Raw genomic sequence first — 22,745 nt, 5'->3', positions numbered from 1 at the left:
TCATTTTTTTGTAACAGCTTGGTAGTTGGGGTAGAGGATTCAGGTGCTGGTTTCCTGTAACTAAGGTACAAGGTTTGAACCTAAGCAAATTAACTAACCACCTGCTATCCTTAACTGCTGCATTTTAAACACACATATCCACCCACACCCGTTGTCTGTCCATTCTTCTCTAGAAAAATAGGTCTGGTTGAGCGCATCTACATTCAGCATTCAGTGGAAGTACAGGACAGGAAATTCTGCCCATGTGGAATGGAAGTAGTAAAGAGGAGGTCCGTGTCGCACACAGAGATGCAACAGGTGTGTGCATTTTTTTTATTTTAAAAATTAAATGCGACGGTCCCCTGGCAAGCAAGTCCCCTCTCAGCCAGTGGGCCCCGTGTGATTGCCCTTGTCACCTAGGTGACTGTCTTGGTCACCTAATGCTGGATTCAGCTCTGGGACTACCCAAGTTGGCCCTAAAAAGACTCGAGGAACACAGACTCCTCTGGGGAAGGGGAGTCAGAAGACAAACCTTCTTTCTGTTTCAGAAGTTTGAGAATCTCTCTGAATGAAAGACCTTCAAGGGGTGATTTGAAGGACCCGTCACCTTTATCAAAATCAGTGTCTTGGGTTAATGATTCTTGCGGAGTGTCTAGGTGCCTCCTTTTGTAAATCCACTTCTGGGGGGACTCTTTGGTGGGAGGTTCCAAAGAGGGCTCAGAAGTGCCAGCTGTGTTCTGAATGAGGACAATCATAAAGATTGTCCTGACTGGCTGCCCTGATGGGAAAGGATACGGAGACCCAGCTTCCACAGTAGGCAGTTGAGTATAGGGCTCTTCCCTCATTAGGCCAATCATCAAGTGCAATGCCCCATTTGGCATGTACCTCACTAGACAAATGCAACAGCTGGAAAGGCCACAAAAGTACTTCACAAAGAGGATCCTAGGCCTTAAACACATGTCCTACATGGACAGACTCAAAAAACTTCAGCTATTCTCTGTCTCATATCGTCTAAGAGGCAATCTCTGCTTGACTTACAAAGCCATGTCTGACCCAGCTCTGTTAGAAATGCTACATCTAAAGAAATCCCAATCCCTCCGCACCACATGCTCCAGACACCTCAACCTCATTACCACAATCAACAGAACATGCTGGAGGGACAGGTTCATAACCCAAAGACTGCCAATGCTCTGGAAAACTTCCCATACATGTCAAGTAGAGCACCTCACTGGCCCTTCTTCAAGAAAAATCTTGATGAGTGGATGGGAAATAGAAAGTTCACCCCGGGGCTCATTCCAGTGGCTCTATTTGATAGAGGCACTCGGAACTAACATCGGGTGCCATGATGCCAGGGCACTTCTATGGGCTAGGCTTGTAAAGGCTCCAGGGCCATTATCCTAGTACACACCTATGAACCTATGTCTTTAGATGTTTTCTGTGAGGTGGTGTGGTCCACAGAGGGGAGTAGCCACTGATGTAAAACAGCTGAACATACAGAAGGGGGTACTGAGTGCAGGTTCATAAAAAATGACAACTACGGATGTGCTTAGGTTCAACTCTGGCCACAGCCTTAGACCAGTGATACTCCAGGGGCTACAGGAGAAGCTGATAGACCTGGCAATGGAGTTAGTGGGAACAAATGACACAGGAGGAACAAATGAAAAAAAATGTTTTCTGTTGAGTACTCTGCTGACTAGGTGACTTAGTTAATGCTTAAAAGAAGCATGGGAATAACAGGCTTGCTGATATAACTGTGTGTCAAGGCTGACGGAAAACATAATAAGGGATGTATCTTGAATTCATTACAAGCAACTTTTGTGGTTGAGTGTTTTTAGCAGCTTTGCTAAGTAAGGTGGGCTTGATTTAAATAAAGAGGGTGTTAAGAATTCAAGGTAGCTTTTCTCATTTAAAATGTACATTCTTTTTGATGGAATACTGATAACTAAATTAATGGTGTTATGTTTCAGTAGTTGGACCTGAGGTTTCACAATGGTAATAGATGATATAAATAAGATATTGTTGATATATTTATACACACCTGCACACGTGTGCTTGGGTGTGGGTGGGGGTGATGGTGTGTGCGTGTAAACAATATGTCAAGATGATTTTAGGAAAATGAGCTACATCAAGGGCAGAGGATTCTTGTGTTTTTAATTTCTCCAAGCCTTTTGTGTTTCTAATAACATGACGGGAATGGACCCCATTCCTAAGTCAAAGTATGAAGTTCATGAAATTAGTATGGTTTCAATCTTTGATGTCAGCCAGTAGTACTCTTCGCAGCACCCACATTGTGTCCAGTAATGACTCCTTCTGCAGTTCATATGGAGTTACATGTATTGATAACATATCTAAATACAATTGTAAATTCCTTTTTATAAGACCCGTTTGCTCCTACTACTGTTATTGGAACTGTCTGGGTATCTTTCTTCCACATTGCTCTCGTTTCTGCCTGCAGATCCTGATATTTTATGACTTTGTGTCTCTCTGTATGCAAGACACTGTAATCACTGGGTGTGACAATTTCAGTGATCAATGCTACTCTTGTCTTCTTTTCTTGGACTACTATATCTGGTTTTCTAGCATCTATCTTTTGAACTGTTGGTAATGGATGGTCCCATGTGATGTAGATGTCTTCATTATCTGTGATGCTTTGTGGCTCATGTTTCCAGTGTTTTCAGCCACTTCAATACCATAATGTTTTCACAAATGCCAGTGCAACAGTCTCGCCAAATTATTATGCCTTTTAGTATACAGTCCTTCTGCCATTAGTATGTCGCAACCAGCAATGAGGTGTGCAACTGTTTCCAATTCTGTTTTACAAAACCTATATTTGTCTGTTTCTCCCACATGTTCAATGGGCTTTATAAACTAACATGCACGCAGCCCACTATCTTGGGCTGCCAATATTAACCTTTCATCCCTTGGTTTAAATTCGCCTCTCCTTAACCATTCCTGTGTTTGTTCCTGATCAACATGAGGTTCTTCCAGAAGTTTTCTATACTTGCAACTATATTTATGCTTTCTCCACATTTCTTGCCTTCTCATCTGATCCTTCACCTTATATTCTTCCTTTTGTTTTTTTTTTTTGGCACATTCAATTGCTACCTGATTTTATCTACTTCTGGTCTGATTTCCATTCCTGTTTGACGCCGATAAGTTTCTGCTAGATTAAGCAGATAAGTCACCTTAGATTTATTCTCCTTATGTTTAAAACTTTCACTAAATTTGGGTCTTGGGAGGTCAGCAGATGTGTGTGAAGTCCCATGACTGCAGATATATACATATAATCAATTTCAAGAAGGCCCATCCCTCCTTCAGAACGGGGAATATATAATCTTGGTATGCACTGATTTTTATAAATTATTTGGTGAGCATGAAACTTCCTTCTTGTTTTCCTATCTAATCTATCCAACATGTTTTGGGGTCAGACAATCACTCCAAAACTATAAGTTAGGACAAGAAGAGCAAATTGGTTTATAGCTTGGATTTTATTCCTAGATGTCAGTGCTGTTTTCAGGATGAATTTAAGTCTTCTGAAGAATTACTTACCAAGTTTTATTCGCATTTGCTCATGTTTTATTGTTGATCCTTCATCAGTTGCCAAATATTTATACACTCCTTCTTGCTCAAGTTCTTTTATATCATGATCTTGTCCCAAACAGATGTTTTCCTGGCATTCCAGTTTTCCTGCTTTAAAGGATGCTTTTGCACATTTATCAAGACCAAATAACATTCTTATCTTCTTCTTTCAGCTGCTCCCGTTAGGGGTCGCCACAGCGGATAAACTGTTTCCATTTCTTCCTGTCCTCTGCATCGTGCTCTGTCACACCAACCACTTGCATGTCCTCTCTCACCACATCCATAAACCTTATCTTAGGCCTCCCTCTTTTCCTGTTACCTGGCAGCTTCATCCTTAGCATCTTTTTCCCAATATAATCTGCATCCCTCCTCAGCACATGTCCAAACCAACGTAATCTTGTCTCTCTGGCTTTGTCTCCAAACCTTCCAACCTGGGCTGACACTCTAATATACTTATTCCTAATCCTGTCCATCCTCATCATACCCAGTGCAAATCTTAACATCTTCATCTCTGCCACGTCAAGCTCTGACTCCTGCCTTTTTGTCAATGCCACTGTCTCCAACCCATATAACATAGCTGGTCTCACTACCCTCTTGTAGACCTTCCCTTTCACTCTTACTGGTACTCGTCTGTCACAAATCACTCCTGACACTCTTCTCCACCCACTCCATCCTGCCTGTACTCTCTTCTTCACCTCTCTTCCACACTCACCATTACTCTGAAATGTTGATCCCAAGTATTTAAACTCACCCACCTTCGCCACCTCTACTCCCTGCATCCTCACCATTCCTCTATCCTCCCTCTCATTCACACACACATATTCTGTTTTAGTCCTGCTGACCTTCATTCCTCTTCTCTCTAGAGCATATCTCCACCTCTCCAGGGTCACCTCCACCTGTTCCCTACTCTCACTACAGATCACAATGTCATCTGCAAATATCATAGTCCACGGGGACTCCTGTCTTATCTCGTCTGTCAACCTGTCCATCACCATTGCAAATAAGAAAGGGCTCAGAGCTGATCCTTGATGTAATCCCACCTCCACCTTAAACGCATCCGTCACTTCCACCGCAGACCTCACCATTGTCACACTACCATCGTACATATCCTGTACCACTCCTACATACTTCTCTGACACTCCCAACTTCCTCATACAATACCACAACTCCTCTCTAGGCACCCTGTCATATGCTTTCTCTAAGTCCACAGAGACACAATGCAACTCCTTCTGACCTTCTCTGTACTTCTCCATCAACACTCTCAGAGCAAACATTGCATCTGTAGTGCTCTTTCCTGGCATGAAACCATACTGCTGATCACTAATCATCACCTCCCTTCTTAACCTAGCTTCCACTACTCTTTCCCATATCTTCACGCGGTGACTGATCAGTTTAATCCCTCTGTAGTTACTACAGCTCTGCACATCACCCTTATTCTTAAAAATCGGTACCAAAACATTTTTTCTCCATTCCTCAGGCATCCTCTCACTTTCCAAGATTTCATTAAACAATCGAGTTAAAAACTCCACTGCCATTTCACCTAAACACCTCCATGCTTCCACAGGTATGTCATCTGGACCAAAAGCCTTTCCATTCTTCATCCTCTTCATAGCTATCCTTACTTCCTCCTTGCTAATCCACTGCACTTCATGATTCACTATCCGCACATCATCCAACCTTCTCTCTCTCTCTCACATTCTCTTCATTCATCAGCCCTTCAAAGTACTCTTTTCCATCTGCTCAACACACTCTCCTCACTTGTGAGTACATTTCCCTCATTATCCTTTATCACCCTTACCTGCTGCACATCTTTACTAGCTCGGTCCCTCTGTCTAGCCAATTGGTACAGGTCCTTTTCTCCCTCCTTAGTGTCCAACCTTTCATACAACTCTTCATACGCCTTATCCTTAGCCACCGCTCTCTTTGCCATGCACCTCATCTCCTTATACTCGTCTACTTTCTTCATCTCTCTGACAATCCCACTTCTTCCTCGTCAACCTCTTTCTCTGTATACTCTCCTGTACTTCTTCATTCCATCACCAGGTCTCCTTGTCCTCCTTCCTCTTGCCAGATGTCACACTAAGCACCTTTCTAGCCATCTCTCTTACTAGCTCTGCTGTAGTTACCCAGCTATTCGGTAACTCTTCACTGCCACCCAGTGCGTGTAACTCTTCCCTGAACTCCACCTCACAACTACCCTTTTTCAATTTCCACCATTTGATCCTTGGTGCTGCCCTCACACTCATCCTCCTCTTCTTGATCACCAATGTCATCCTACAAACCACCATCCTATGCTGCCTAACTACACTTTTCCCTGACACCACTTTACAGTCTCCAATCTCCTTCAGACTGGCCCTTCTACATAAGATATAATCCACCTGTGTGCATCTTCCTCCACTCTTGTATATCACCCTATGCTCCTCCCTCTTGTTAAAATACGTATTCACCACAGCCATGTCTATCCTTTTCACAAAATCCACTACCATCTGACCTTCTGCATTCCTTTGCTTAACACCATACCTACCCATCACTTCTTCATGTTCTCTGTTCCCTTTACCAACATGCTCATTGAAATCTGCTCCAATCAGCAGTCTCTCACCCTTGGGTACAGTTATCACCACTTCATCCAACTAACATTCTTATATCATCTGAAAACGTTTTGACAACTTGCATTTGTGCTTTCAGTTCCTCATCTAATGAGCTATACAGTTTTAAATCGACAGAGAAGGTGAGAAGTTTTTACACTTTGTTGTTTTCTAGGAGCTAGATTATAGGCATGGCCTAAGCTTTTGAGTAAACAGCTTAATGAACCAAGGGCATGGCAGAATAGTAACGGTGAGAGACAGTCACCCTGGAATATCCCCGTTTTAATTTTTATCCCTGGGATAGCAATTTGACCTTTATCATGGCTTAATTGCAAAGTGGTCTGCCACTGTTTCATGGTCACTGTAATGTAGTCAATCAGTGTGGGGTGTATCTTATACATTTTTAAGCACTCTTTTATCCATGAATGAGGGATACTATCAAATGCTGTTTTGTAGTCAATCCATGCCATACTTAGATTCTTCCCCTTTTTACAGTTCTCCACTATGACTATTTAACAAATGATCCTTTGTTCCATATGACTTTCTTTTATTACCCTTCTGTACTACTGCCATAATTGAGTTTTCTTCTAAATGACTATAAACTCTATTGGCATCAATTCTTGTGTATAGTTTATATGTTTTCGGAAGGCAAGTTATTGGTCTATAATTTTTAGGGTAGCCTGCAGGTTCAGTAGGAGCACTGTTTTGTCCTGTTGTTATCCAGGGTGATGCCTGGTCTGGGTGCACATATAAATAGTTCTTACTCATGGCTAAATCTTCGTGCAAAGATGTTAATTAGCAAGTCTCTTGCAGGTGAGACTTATGTGGTGAGAAATAAGAGAATGGATTTCCCTGGAAGTAGTTGCCAGAGGGCAACAGACGGTTACTGAATTGTCTGTAAGATAATAAATGGTGTTATTGGACAGGTTGGAAGGAAAAGCAGTGCATATATAAATGTCAAGGGTGCAGAGATTACATAGTTAGCAATAATTCACAGTAAGAATATAGGAAGGTCAACTGAATTTTGAATGCACTTCACTTAATGTTTTTAAGATGGATATTCTTTTAAGAATGTTAAATCTGGTTTGAACTACTATTGCCTGTTGTGGTATATTAAGGGTATAATAGCCATACTTTTTTTAAATAATGCAAGGAAAAAGCCAACAGTGGTGGTACTTATGTGAGGGCATAATCATTTGCACTAACAAGTATGTAAATATATGCAAGATCATGCTTTAAGACAGATTTCAGCTTTCTTTTGAAATAACTATACAACAAATATGACAATTTAATTTTGATGAAAAGGTGAACTGACTTTTAGTATGGATGACAAAAGTGATTTAAAATTGTACATTCAAAACTGAATAGTTTTTATATTAACTGGATAATTCTTAATTCTCAGACAGGTTTAGTTTATATACACACTGTTCACCTAGAAAGTGGTACAGAAAATACAGGCAAGATTAAACTTGGAACTTCTGTCATTACGAAGGTAAATTACTCAACAAGAAAAGTCTACAACACTATGCCGAAAAAAAAAACTTCACAAAAAAATTAATATCACAAACCACGTTACAAAGCGTTGCACTGTTTAATACTTTTAAAATTCAAACAACTAAGCACTTCTGCCTTCTCATACATCAGGTATCAGAGTCATTTGAAACAGCAATCAAGTTAAGGTATTTTAAATCACAGGATAATGCAGATTCAAAGGGGGAGTAAAATGATCTGTGAAAGCACAAAATTACGATTCCATGGAGCAGATGGGGTTCTAATGGGTGGTCTCAAATGAACAGTACCCTTAAGAAATGCTTTAGAAAGTCCATGTGACATGATGGGAGTCTGTTGATCACCAATATGAAAATTAGAGAGTGCTGCCAATTGAACTCTACGGGTTGCTGCAGCTGCTCCTTCATGAAACAATTTAGTCAGAAACTCTAGAGTGGAAGAAATCGAAGCCATATATGGATCAACATCATTATTTGACGCCCATATAGAAAATCTTTTCCACTTGCTAAAGTATAGTTTCTTAGTGGAAGATTTATGAGAAGAAATTAGGATGTTCTGTGCTGCAGATGATAACTTGTGAAACTTGGCTATTCGTGGAACTGGAGCAGCCAAAGTTGTCAATTTTAGGCTATGAATTGCAGGATGAAGAACCCCTGATGAATGTATCAGAAGATCTGGAACTGGGTCCAGGATCCTTGGTTCTTCCAGTAGATGAGGCTGCAGAAAGGGGAACCAAATTTGACGAGGCCAGTAAGGGTCTATCAAAATAACAGTCCTTCCCAGAGTGCTGGCTTTCTGTAAGAATTTGGGTATTAGAGGAAACTGGGTGAAAGGCATAAAGATGTCCCGGGGGCCAAATGTGTACAAGTGCATCCCTTGGGGCACCTCTCGAGTTGGGGATCAGGGCAAAGTAGTTGCTGCATTTGATGCTGGCAAGGGTTGTAAAGAAGTCGCAGCAAGGATGGCCCCATCTACGGAATATCCTTTCTGCTACTTCTTTCAGGGACTACTCATGAGGAAACAGTATTATTCTGCTCAATTTGTCCGCTATCACACTGGACCTCTCCAGAATGTGCGTTGCTATCAGAAAGCATTGGGTGGAAATTGCCCACTGCCATACTCTCAAGGCCTCTCGACATAAGGGGTATGACCTGGTTCCTCCCTGTTTACGTCCCAGACCAGTGACATATTTTCCATCTGTATCGCAATAGTCCCTAGAGGTAGAAAGCTTTGAAAGGACTGCAATGCTATTAGTACTGCTCTCATCTCTAGGACATTGATATGCAGATGAGCCTCGTGATTCTCCCATGGGCCTTGGGCTGTCCTTCCCTGAAAATGCCCCCCAAATCAGGAAGGTGTCCGTGGTCACAGTGGCAACCTGGGTTGGAAAAACAAAGGAAAGTCCTATTGTCACTTGAGGAGATATCAGCCACCAAAGATCATCCTTCTTGCATGACTTTGTTATTATGATGTGGTGAGACATTGGAAGTTCCTGATAAGACCATTGTGTAAAAACCAGCCATTGCAGTATCTGCATGTGCATTTGGCCTAATGGAATGGCAGTGATGGCTGCTGCCATGGTCCATAGTAATTTGAGCACTACTGAAACTGGGGCTCACTGTTTGGGGATGAGATTCAGAATTTGCTGTCAGAGGCTCACCACTCTTTCCATTGGAATATTATTGTCATGGAAACTGTATTGAGATCTGCTCCGATAAAGACGGTATGTTTGGATGGCTGTAAAACAGATTTGTCCCCATTTATAGTAATCCCCAAACGACTGCAAAGATCTAAGGTTGTCTCCCTTGCGTATATGAGTTGATGCTTGGTGGTGGCGGTGTCGTCTAAATATGGAAACACCTGGAATCCTAATTGCCTCAGGTGAGCCGAGACTATTGCCATGCATTTCGTGAACACTCTGGGGGCTGTAGTGAGACCAAAGGGCAGAGCCCAAAACTGAAAATGATTGGCTCTCAGCCGAAAGTGCAGATGATCCCTGGATGTTCTGTCCATCTTTAAATGGTATTACGCATCCTGGAGATATATTGGCCACATCCAATCATCTTTTCCTAGAAAGGGAAGTATAGACTGTAGCGTGACCATCCGATACTTTGTTTTCTTGACAGATTTGTTCAACCTGCTGAGATCCAAAATTGGTCTCCAGTCCCTGTTTTCTTTGGAACTAAAAAGAACCTTGAATAAGTTCCAGAACCTCTCTGGTCTGCTGGGACTGGTTGGATGACTTTTATCTAGCAACCTTGTAATCTCTATGGTTGCCTGTTCCCTGTGACTGAGTGGAACATTTGTGATTTTATTCACAGGGGATGGAGCGGTAGTAAAGGGAATAGTGTAACCTCTGGATATTATGCTTTGTACCCTCCGATCTTTTGAGAGTTTTAGCCAGGTGTCTGGGAACAAAGATAAGCATCTCCCGTCTGCCTCCAGAGATGGACAGGCAGGCCTCCATTCAGGAGTGCTGATGGGGCTTGCCAAAGAACTGATCCCTGTCACCCTGGTTCTGCGGCCTCACTCTGCCACTTGAACGTCATCTCCCATTATTGCCCCCTCCTCTGCCTGTGCAGGGGGTTTCACCACGTGTCAAAGAAAGCTCCTTGGGCTTTACGGAAGTACATTTTTCCACTTTTCCGACCTTTAGGATAAGGGCTGGTAGGAGTGGAAAAATGGACTCCTACGGCAGACAGAGTTTCCATCTTGCTCACACCTGGTAACAATTTCGTTCACTTTCGGTCCAAAAAGTGATGAACCATCAAAGGGATGACTTGTAGGGCTTCGCAAAAGAACATAAGCGCATCAGCAGTGTCTCCTAAGAGCAATTCCTGTACCCGCTGCCCGACTAGTTCCATCCACTGCATATGAAATCAGAGGCATGGAAGAGTTTATAAGGGAATTTAGGGTAGCAAGCTGGGAGGTTACGCAGCTACCACACCCTGTAGAGCATCTCTTAACTCCTTAAGGAGATCTCTGTGTAGTCTGGTGAAATGTGTCAGATAGCTCAGAGATCGAAGAGTAAAGGCCGCTGAACTAAACATGCGCTTTCCATACCTGTCCATGATCCTAGAATCTCTATTAGGAGGATGAACAGATGTGGAGGTCTCAGATAGCTCCTTCTTAGTGGCCGGCACCACCGCCACCACCGTAGCCATCAGTGGGTACTCCTTTGGTAAGGAAAGCCTTGGCCTGTGGTGACGTAATAATTTTGGCCTCCATGGGACTGGTTCTATGGTATCCCGGGACTCCCGCGCATTTCGAGAGAGAAGGTCCATCAACTTATCGAAAGGCGGAGTCACCCAATAGGTGGAGGGTTGAGACCCGAAAGCCTTCAGGAGTACTGACTCATCATCAGTAGGGTTAAAGGGATTACATTTTTAAGATGTTTGATATTTTGAATGATTCCTCCACCTATAGTAGGGTTTCTAGAAATTAAGTTAATAGAACTTATAGGAGGACTGATTATTTTTTTTAAGAGATGCCTTATTTCAGGGTATGATTGATCAGACAGACTTCAAAGTTTTAGCAGTGAACATCCTGTGATACCACAAGTGTTCAGAATTCCCAAAATCCACAAAAATTTAAAAGATCCACCTTTTAGAACAATAGTTGCTGCGGGGGTGGAGGGGGGGGTTCAAAGACAGAGCCCCTTGCAGCATGGGTTGATAAATGGACGGGACTAGTGGTAATGGAGACTGACCACATCCTCAAAGATTCTTGGCATTGTCTAGAGATTGAAAAATGTATCTAAGGGGAAAGACTATTCTTTTCTAACCATTGATGTCATTAATTTATTCTCTGTGATTCCACATGCAGGAGGATTAGAAATGTTTCAGGATAGTTTGTTGAAAAGTATGAAGGTTGACAGAGAAAAAAATGTTTTTTTTTGACAGAATTAATGGAGACAGTGCTTAAAAACAATTTTTTAGTTTCCGAGGGTGAATTGTTCCATCAGGTTGCAGGTGTGGCGATGGGGGCAAAGTGTGCCCCAGTGTTCGCCAACTTAGTGCTTCTTGAGTGGGAGAGGAAATTTGTGTTGCAGTCAGTTTACATGGAGAAAATTAAATCTTATAATCGTTTCTTGGATGATATACTTACTTTGTGGGAAGGTGATGAAAAAGAAGCTACAGTCTTCATAGAATATTTAAATTCCACTACCACCTTCCTTAAGTTCACAAGTAAATGGAAAGCAAATGAGATTGAGTTTTTGGACATTTATTTATCAAAAAGTGGAGATGTACTTAACAGTAACATTTATAGAAAACAGACCTATTCAAATACACTACTCTGCTTCAACAGTCGCCATCCCCACCATCAGAGGAAAAGCATGATTAAAGGGAAGATGGTAAGATTGTCTTGTTTAATAAGTGACAATACAATGTTTGTGAAAGAAGTATATACACTGATAGGAATGTTTATTGAAAGAGGGTATCCACTGAGATTGTTAATAAGAACAAAAAAGAAGTAATGGCCAAAAGAAGCACCTCTTTTCTTCCAATTTTAAAAACTAATAGTCAGTTACAAACTACAGTAAGGGATCAAGATAGTGAAGTGTTGGTCTTACGGTACAATTCTCAGGCACCTAAATTAACTTCTATTATTTGTAGACGTTGGGAGATGTGCATTGAACAAGGAACTAAACAGAAACTGGGGGGAAAACCCCGAATAGTATACAGTAGGAGTAGAAACATCAAGAATTATTTGGAAGGTTATGCCACAAGTGAAATGAAAAATGGATATAAATCAGCAATGTCCAAGTGTGGTGCTTGTAGATATTGTAAATGTATTAATGATGGACCCTATGTCAGCGTTATCAATTATGCTTTTTCGATTAAATGTTCGGGCAGATGCAATTGTAATTCATCAATGTTAGTTTATCTCGCCATGTGCACTTCTTGTCCAGCATTTTATGTTGGAAAAACTGTGCGCAGGCTTAGAGACAGAATAAGCGAGCACCTTAGAGCAATCAAAAACAAGGATTTACACAATGCCTTATATATGCACAGTGTAAGATGTGACCACTTTAAGAGATTTATCTTTTTTGTGATTGATAAGGTAGCAATTAATGAAAGGGGAGGTGACGTTAGATTAGAAGTGGAGGCTAGGGAGACAAAATGGCAGTACAGGCTGAATCTGTAATCCAGACCTTCCTGCATGTACTCCCAAAACAGAATCTTGCCCGTTGATTGTTCAGAGAGGAAGCAAATACATCTACTTAAGATCTCCCCACAGATGGGCCATATCATGAAGACTCCCTGATCTAGTTTCCTTTCATGATGGTCTGCCCTGGTCCTGCACAGCTATTCCACCACACAGTTTTGCTATGATGAAATGTAGGATGCCAGCAAGACTAAGACTGTTGTGAAGTTATATCCCAAGCTATCATGGCTAGTCTGAAAAGAAGGTATGACCTGGTTTCCCTTGTTTGTCGATGTACCACATTACTGTAGTGTTGTCTGTAACCACCTGAAGAAGTCTCGGGGACCAAATATGGTTCAGAAAGTGGAGTGCCTTGATCAGGTCAAACATTTTCTTCATATTTATGTGCTTGCATCTGTCCTTGGTGTCCCACATCCTCAGGACTTTTATCCCTCCTGAAACTGCTCCCCAAGCAGAGTCCGAAGCATCTGTGGTGAATGACTGCTTTAGAGCAGGGAGGGAGAAGGGGAGACCTGGATTTCAGGATAGCTGTTATCTCCTCCAGAAGATTTGAAAAGATAAAGGGTGTTGATACAGAGACCAAAATATTTCAGATAACACTGGGTCTTTTTCATGTGCAGCCTGTCAGGGGTATCATGAGAATCATAACTTGCCATAAGACCCAAAATCCTGAGGCATTCCCATCAGACTGACCAAAGCCTGGGTGGACGAAAAAAAGCTCTAAACAAAGATCTATTTTTTCCTGTAAAAGAAAAGCTCTTTGAACTAAGGTGTCTATCTGATATCCCAGGAAGGAACACAATCCTGTGGGAAGGAGTCAAAGACGTTTGAATGTTCTCTTGGAATCCCATCATGTGTAAGAGATCTTTTACCCAAGAGAGAGATTCTGAACACTGAAAATGACTCTGCAAAGATAAGTAAGTTGTCTAAATATGGAAAAATATGGTTCCCCTGTAGCCTGCAAGAGCTATAACTGAAGCCACATACTTTGTGAACACTCAGTGTAGTGAAGTCCAAAGGGTAAGGCAGAAAACTGATAATGTGATCTTGACACACAAGGCGTTAAGAAACAATTGAACTCTGGATGAACAGGGATGTGATGATAGGCATCTTTTAAGTCTAATGTTGCTAGGAAACTTGAAACAGGAAAAAGAGGTAACAGGTTGTGAAGTGGCATTTTGAATTTGGGCACCATCACAAACAGATTCAGGAAAGAAAGATCCAGAACTGGTCTCCAAGCATTTTCTTTCATTGGCACTAGAAACATCACTGAATAAAAACCTTAACCCACCTGTGAAGGAGGAAATCATTCTATCATTCATCAGGAAAGCATTTGATGAAGAAGCAGTGGAAAAGTGCTGTTGTGTAAAATCATTCCGCAACAGTTAATGTCCTTCTCTTCACTGCTGAAGTATTCATAACTTATGGGATCACCTGCCAAGCTTGCCCAATGTCCAGCCAGTATACAAAAGCCTTTACTACTTATACGCATCACACATCACATGTATGCTCCCCACACAAATCGTACGGTATAAAGGTGACATACGGACACACACACTCAGAAATGCAAAAGCCCCAGGAGGAACAGTGTGTCCATAGGGGCAAGGACGACACATGTGCATCCAGAAGGAGAAAGATGGAAGAGCCCCTCAGCCAGGAGGACAAGGAACAATGCTAGAACAGAGAGAGGCAGGAGGGAGGGACTGAATACTGCAACAATAAAATGGAGGACATCTACAGTTATGGTAAGACTTTACACAACTGTACTAATGTCCATCCATATCACTGTTGCATTATTCGTAATGTAAGTTGCCTGCTCAGAGTGGAGGCAAAAAGATCTACCTGAGGAATACCCCACTGATGGACAATGTTCAGGAACACAGCTCTGTGAAGCATCCATTCGTGAGCTTGTCTGTTGAACCTGCTTAGCAAGTCTGCCACTAGACTGTGCTCAGAAGTAAACTGCCTGAAGACTGATTCTGAACAGCTAGATCCCTGAAAATTTTGAGGGACCCAAGATGAAAGTAGGAATGAAAAGCCTGAACAGCCAGAAGCAGAGCCCTCAACTCCTTTATGCTGATGTGGTCCGACCTTTGATGAAGAGGCCAGAGACCCCAAACCTTGAGGTGGCCAAAGCAGGCACCCCCATCCACTGTCTGAGGGATCTGTAAAGAGCTCAAGTCGGGACTGGAACTTGGAAAGGAAGGCCCGGGTAGAGAGACAGTTGATGAATCCACCACAGAAGCTTGAGCTTGAGACAGGGAAGGGAGGGAACCAGGAAGTCCAGGGGTGGAAATGTTGGAACCACACTGACTTGGGGTACCATGAAGCTTTCTCATGTGGAGCCTGACCAGAAAGAGCATGAAAATGGGAAAATCCATGAATCCTAGAACCCTGTGAAATGTCCTGGCTGTGACTGAAGCCAGGTGAAGGAGAGACTGGAAAAAGGGTGTGAGACAGGGCCTTAGTGGCAGGCAGAGTTGCCAGCATGGGGATGGTCAGAAGCCTGCAACCGAGAAAAATATGATCCTGAGGAAGTGTCAGAGCTGATTTCAGGAGATTTATGTTGAACCCCAGACTCTATGAACTTGGGATCCTGAAGCAGAATGTCAGGGGGAAGAAGCTTGAATGAGCAGATCATCCAGATATGATACATCTGAACCCCTCACATTCTGCAAAAGGCAATGACAGGAACGAGGCATTTGGTGAACACCCTTGGGGTAGCAGAGAGGCCAAAGGACAAAGCACAGAACAGAAAATACAATGAATAAACACAGAAATGTAAACATTTCCTGAAAAGGGGGATGGATGGGGATATGATGGCAGGCATCCTTAAGATCCAAAGAGACCAGTAAGGCCTTTGGTAGAAGAAAGAGAAATAAAGTCTGAAAAGACAACATGCAAAAAGAAGGAATCTTGAGAAAGGAGAGGAGGTGGGAGAGATCCAGAATTGGTCTCTAACTGCCCTCCTTTCAGGGAACCAAAAATATTCTGGATTAAAAACACACTCTATCTGGGCAGGAGGTACAGCTTGAGTGGTGCCCTGAGCAAAAACAGAATGGAACACCTCTGTGAAAAGAAAAAGCTGTTCCTAAAGAAGTTAAAAAATGCCTAAAAAGGGAGGAAGGGATTACTGAACTATAAAATATCCCTGGCAGATAATGGACAGAACCCAAGAGTCTGCTGTGATCTGTAACCAGTTTTGAAGAGAAATGCGATGAAGGAGGGACAAGGGAACCTTGCAGAGGTAAAGGAGAAACAAACTGTCAAATGGAGCCTGGCTTGTCCAGAAAAGCAGGGTTCTGGGAGGTGGGAGGCTGAGCAGACTTAGTAGGAGGAACATGTGTAGAACCCTTTTTTCCCTTATGCTGAGGGCAAAACTGCCTATGAACAAAACAGATTTGTTGGGATAATTCCCCCTGGAACTTGGGAATAGGAGAAATAAAAATATGTTTCAACTGCTGCAAGGCTTTACCCTTATCTTGGCTTGACTTGACAACTTCAGCAGCAGCAGTACCAAAAAAGATTTTTATTATCCAAAGGAGCACACAGTAGTTTGGCCTTAATGTCATCAGGCAAAGCCTGAAGACAAAGCCAAGAGTAAAGCATCATAACTGAACCAAAAGGCAACAGCCCTAGATGAGGCATCACCTGCATCGTAGCTGCATTTGAGAGTGTGAAAAGCAACTTGAGAGGGAGAGCTCAACAGGGAAAGGGCAGAAGCCTTAGAGTCTGGAAGGTCAGGAAACCACTTTGGAAACCTGAGAAAGGACGTTCAAAACACACCTGGTCATATAAGTCTGGTAACTGATGGCCTGAAAGGATAAAGTGGCCACAGTGTAAACCTTTTTGCCCAACCTCTCTATAGGCCTGCTATCCTTATCTGAAGGGAGCAACGTAGTAGAACAACTTGGAGGGCTTGTCAGAAGAGAAAGACACAACAGATGGATCAGCACAAGGGCATTTTATAAAGAAATATACACTACTCAGACACTTTGTAAAATCTATCAGGTTTCTTGGGTGCAGGGGGGCTGAGAATCAGGGGCCTCAGAAGTTAGTGAAAACGTGTCCGGAAGGGCAGCCAGAACAGGAGGAACAGCCGATGACACTGGAGACTCCATCGGGAGGAGTTCATAATACCTTTTCTTTAATGCCACAGACTTGAAAACAATCCCATTTGAACTTCATCATGCAGGCAACAGTACCCCTAAAGGAGAGTTCCCTCCATAGGGGATAGTCCAAAAGGGAAAGAATTTGAGAATAACAACCAAGGGACTCTTCCCCAAAATCAGATATTCATCTGAAGAATCCAGTTCCCTGGGTCTTTCAAGAGAAGAAGAAAACCAGGCAGGGGTAGGCACAGACACCCCTTGAGGAGGCATTAAAGCCATCAAAGCATTGAATAACTCCTGAGTAAAATCCTGACATTCTTGCTGAGGATCCTTAACTACAAGAGAAATATGCTTGGCTTTCTGTCTCATTTTCTGCGGAATGTCTGCACAGAACATCGCCTGAGGGTCAGAACCCTTCTGCCACTCAATTATCATGGTAGGAATCTCCTCCCCAAGATCTATGGAATCAGTCTCAGCCCTTCTGATATAATCAGCCGAGGTTCCCCCTCTACATCATCAACAGACATTTGTAAAGCTTCTGAGGACATGAAAGAAGTCAGATCCATGCTGGCCTCTGACAGGACTGCAGCAGAGGAATTCAAAGCAACCACAAGACTATCCTCTGGGCTTTCACTATCCCTCCAGAGAGATATATGGGGGAGTTAGGACAGAAGCTATATCATACCCAAGTTTTGTTTTGGCCCTTTTCTTGGCAGACAACTGACCCTCATGACAAGATTCCGCCATAGCACCTTCAGCAAACAGCTTAAGATGCTGGTTTTCAAGATAAATAGAGGAGTGATGACTAAGTAGGGTCTTAGGAACAAATGTCTGGCAGATAGAGCACTGCATATGGTTGTGGGAAGCACCAAAACTGCAAAGACACTGGTTGTGATGGTCTTTATGAGGAATCTACTTCCCACACTGACATTTTTCCTTTCTGGATGACCAGAACAAAACAGCACTAAATGATAAAAACAACATCAACAGGGCACTTATCTGAAACTTGGCTTGGTAAGCAGCACAGCAGAAGGGCGTTCAGACCAGTGTTCAATAATGGCATTTGGACTAGTGGCAAAGTATTTCTCAGTTTATGGATCGATATGTCACCTTCATGCCCTAAGCCTTGAGTAGGGAGTATACATATGACACCTACAAGTACTAAAGGCCTAGGTATACTAGCCAGACATTGCTACCCTTGGCAGGAGAGCCCTTAAGTTATGATTACTGCAATACTGATGTGGAAGGATATCAACACAGTGTGATCTGGGTGGATGAGGAATGACCCCCTGGGAAGGAGAAATTTCTTCCCACTGCCATCTGCAACCTTAAATATATAATTTTCAGAACTTATTTGTCTGAAACAATCTGTTGCCAAAGAGAAAATGTGGATTCAGACTTTCTGGAAGAAAAAAGGGGCCAAAGTGGGAGGGGGGGGGTCACAGTGTCTCTCGAATAGTCATTCAGACTCATTGGACTATCCTTGGTTTTGGAAAGATCGAGACTTCTTTTTGGACCCCCCCCACACTTTCATTTCTTCTGAAACATCTGCTCACCTGTATTTTGTTGAGACGTTTATTCTGTTTTTTGGCCAAAACTAGATGAGGAGATAGCAAATCCCTTGGAAAATTTGGAAAAAGGGGCTGAAAATCTTATAGATTCCCTGGATCAGTTTTGCCCCTTTCAATACACTTTTTGATCACTTCTGCAAGCAGACGGGACAAACGCAATCTCATCCAAAGAAATTTTAAAATCTTATTTTTAACATGGTCTTGGGGGTTCTAAGAATGCAACCACGCTAACCTCCTCAAAACAGTACCAGTGGCCATAGCCCTTAAAGAAGAATCGATGGAGTCATATATACTGAAAACAAGGTAGTGAACTGCTCTAGAGAAAAAAAAAAACTTGTTATTTTATGAAGATTTTTCCTCACAAGAAACTGCAGATAAAACATTGCTCATCCTATCAACATTTGTCAGAACAAACTTACACAAGCTGGAAAATTCAAAATTCTGAAAATCAAAAGTTGCAGAAGTATACATTTTTTCCATAGTTATCAATAATTTTCCCATCCTTATCAGAGAAACACTAGGATTGGAATTAACCAGGTGCTTACCAGTAGTAGAATCAACTAAAGCTGTAGCTGCTGGGTCAGGTTTGAGAATAGTGCATAAAAAAAATTTAGAAGACTGAGGAAAGTGGCAGCTGACTGACTATTGGGAAGATTGCAGGGAGCAACACACATCCTTTAAAGCAAACAAAACAGAAGAAAAGGGTGTAAATTCTGGAAAATCTTTTTTTAACAATTCATAATATTTTCTGAGGATTGAGAAACCTCAATGTTCTCGCACTGAAAGCTCAGGAACATTCTAGCAATACTTTCAGATTTCCAGAACCCCCCACAGAGAGAATCAAACTGAGCTTTACTGACTGAATCAGAAAACAGAGGAAAAAAACTGTATCTGTCTTTGTGCCTTCCTATTCAGATTCACAATTTTGAATCTTCAGGAAAAGTGGAATCCCTCTTTCTTTTACCAGAAATTACTTTACAAGAAGACTCAATAAACTGAGCCAGACCCAGTAAACTATCCCTACCCAAAAAAAAAAAAATTTGAGGAGGATGAGATATATGCTTGATTTTCTGTTTCTTTTTGACAAGAAAAATGGGCCAACTGTGTTACCAATGGTGGCAGCAGCTTCACCAGAGATGGACACAGCATTCTGACATAAGGAATGCTTCCCCTATTCTCTCTACTAGGAATAATAAGATTGTCTTTCCCTTGCCCACTAAGTGGACCCCTAAAGCTGCAGAAGATGTGGTTAACCCCTATAGGGGCTGCAGGTGCTATATCAGAGGCATATGAGGTAAAAGACGAGTGGTCTGGGGAACAAATGGCTACAAAAGAGTCGCCCACCTGTGGCTGAGGCTAATTGCTAGCTTGTTGTGGTGCCAAAAGCTGTTTGCTTAATTTTTATTTTTGTGCTTGGAAGAAGGACTGACCATGGGACAGGTAGTCTGTTCCATGGTCAAGCCAAACATGGTGCTCCAATTAAAAGTATGTTACAGTCTTGACACAGTCCATTAAAACACAACACTCTTAACTTTAAAATAACTTTCTTGAAGAGGAAACTAACAAAACAAACAATTAAGAAATGGAAAGTTTTTCCCACAAAGGAAAATTGTGTGCCCAACAAAGGAAAGCACAAGTCAACTATCTATCCTCAAAAGCCTCAGAGGAGCATACTCTTTGGCAGCAGTAATGCTCTGAAGTATTCATGCCCAAACTTGTCTTTTAGTCAGCTCAGCTCAAGCTGCCTGACAGTTTGGGTGCATGGAAGTTGCCCTAAAGCTTTGAAAGCTGTCCTGTTATATCCTTGGCAGGATAAGTCCATTGATTTTATCTGCTGTGGTGAAATTAGTTGTAGCAAAATAAACAATTCCCCTTTGCTTCCCTAGTTAATAGAAATAAAATAAATAGCCTACATTCTGGTTTGTATTATTGCAGTTGATATCACAGCTTGGGGCATAGTATACTACTAATCTATTGAATTAATTCTTGAATTACTAAACACACCAGAAGGGTATTAGTTGCAAACAAAGAGAGGGTGGATGTGAAGGAAGTTTGACAAGTGAATTGGGCAGTGAAGAAGGTTTAGTCAAAGAAAGAATGATTGAAGATCCATGCTTAAGAGGGAGGAGAAATGCGGAGCTGTCTAGAAATGTAGAAATCTTCCACTGCGGCATCATTGGTAGTGAAGATGTTCTGCGTTTAGAACTGCTCCTCAACTGCCAACTACATCAGAAGGCAGAACACTTAAATCTGATAGCAAATACAGAAAAGGTATAAAAAAATTAAGTACAATATCAAAGATTTAAACAACTGCATAAACAAAAACAGAGCATCCAGATGAAACCTTACATATATAGTCAGACACCTGCATTTTTGAAAACAAGTTCTGTCTTTTCATTGTTTTGCATTGTAGCAACTGTTTATAAACAAAAGAGGACTTACCTTCCAGCACTTTAGCTCTCATCACATAGGCAAGCTCAGACTGATACGCTGCAGCACACTCTGGAATAATGCCATACAGAGAAACATCTGGAGAACGTAACACTCGAAGAGTCAGAGAAGGTTTACCCTCTTTTACTGCTTGGTTAATAGCAGCTATGCAAAGACACACTAGAAAATAAAGTTAACAAAAAATAGGTTACTGAAGTACAGATATGCAACCTACTTACAAACCAGCATTACTTCAGCACAAAGTTTTTTTTGTTTTTTTTTTTTGCAAGGAAAGACAAAAGCAGCCAAATAGGAAAAATTTGGAAGGTCTCCAGCTTCTAAAGACAGAGTAAACATTAACAAACATAAGGGACAGTAAAGCAAATGTAATCAAACTCTCAAGACAGAAAAAGTTTACTCAAATATAAAACCACAGCACATGTCCCCTTAGGGTTAAAAAGTTCTTAAAGATTTAGCCTATTTATCAAGCAAATACCCTAATGATTTTTTGTTTCCAAATACAATTTGAAAGTCCAAAATGAAAAATGCAGTGGCAAAAAGTACTTACAAATCATGTCAAATCAAAAACCATGGAAAAACCAAGTGTCTTTCCAAACTGCATCTGTGCTTTGCCCTCTTTATCCATAATGATCTCCTAAGACAGAATGAAATACTTGAAGCACAGTGGTACTTTACTGGGATTTGCCTTGGTCCCTTACATGACTTATTGCCCTCAAATGGGTAAATAAAAATGCACTTTCTGCCTTAATTACTGCTGATAGCGTGCCTTTTGTTTAGTTCTATGTAGAGTGGCTATATACATCTACAAAATGACTCAGCACTTTTTACTTGTTTCTGTGAAGATTGTGTGAAGATAAATGAAGGCTGCCAGCCTAGCCAGATAGTATTTTATACATAGTTCTGTAATTTGTAAATATGAATGTTGAATTACAGACTTGTTTTCTTAATTGAAAGAAAATACTGTGAAATGTTGAAATACAAGCTTGTTTTCTTAAATGAAAGAATATGCAGTGAAATGTTGAACTTAAAACAATGTAGCAACATTGCCCTCTGCTGTAAAGAAAGCCAAGTCAAGCATTTCTTATCTGTCCTTTGAAGTTAAAATTATTTCATGTCTGTCCCTTTGAAGTTAACATTTGGAGTCAATGAGTCTGGAGTGAAGCATCCTGCCTATTTAACTTAAGAAATAATTACTAGAGTTTACATATGGAATGTCTTTTATTGATGTAGTTCCTGCAGGTGCAAAATAACAAATGAATGTAGTATCTGTCAGCCTGGGAACCCCAGGAAAGTGTAAAAAATGATGTAATGGGAATCAGGACTGAAGATAGCAATTTAAACAGAGAGAATCAGAAGACATTAAGCATTTTTGGCTTGACTATCCAACTCACCAGCACTCTGCCTGTTTGCTTATGTAAGTTATCTTAGACTTGTGTTTTCTTTTAGAAATAGCTAGAAACTAGAAAGATTAGACTAAGTGTTTTTCTGTGATGTCAGAACTGTACTACTGAATTTTTTTAAGTATTTCTCTGTGATCTCTGAACTCTTGACTAGCACTGTGTAGTAAGAAGTATTATCTTGTGTTTATCATTTATTAACTATTTTAAAACCTTTCAACTGTGGCTGTTTTGTGTAGAGATAATTTAAGCTCTAGAGTACATTGCATATTTATAGAGTTTACTGTCCAAGTCACTCCAAATAAGCCTTGACTGTTTAGCCACACTTACCAGTTGGATAATAATATTGCACAGTAATAATTGGACACCCTTAATAAGGGCCTTGGAGTAGCT

The 22,745-nt window shown here is 41.4% G+C and overlaps 1 protein-coding gene across 1 annotated transcript in view; it reads right to left on the bottom strand.

The window, feature by feature from the left end:
• Positions 1-22,745, bottom strand: part of IQGAP3 (IQ motif containing GTPase activating protein 3) — a 2,364,408-nt gene that overhangs the window by 1,654,863 nt on the left and 686,800 nt on the right. Inside the window, exon 17 of the mRNA XM_044079778.1 lies at positions 20,947-21,114. Coding sequence (XP_043935713.1) covers positions 20,947-21,114 — 168 coding nt within the window. The remainder of the gene's footprint in view (positions 1-20,946; positions 21,115-22,745) is intronic.

Source organism: Protopterus annectens, chromosome 8.part0 (assembly GCF_019279795.1).
Source record: "Protopterus annectens isolate FY-2018-M chromosome 8.part0, PAN1.0, whole genome shotgun sequence".
Classification (NCBI taxonomy): Eukaryota; Metazoa; Chordata; order Ceratodontiformes; family Protopteridae; genus Protopterus; species Protopterus annectens.
This window is presented reverse-complemented; position numbering and strand designations above follow the sequence as displayed.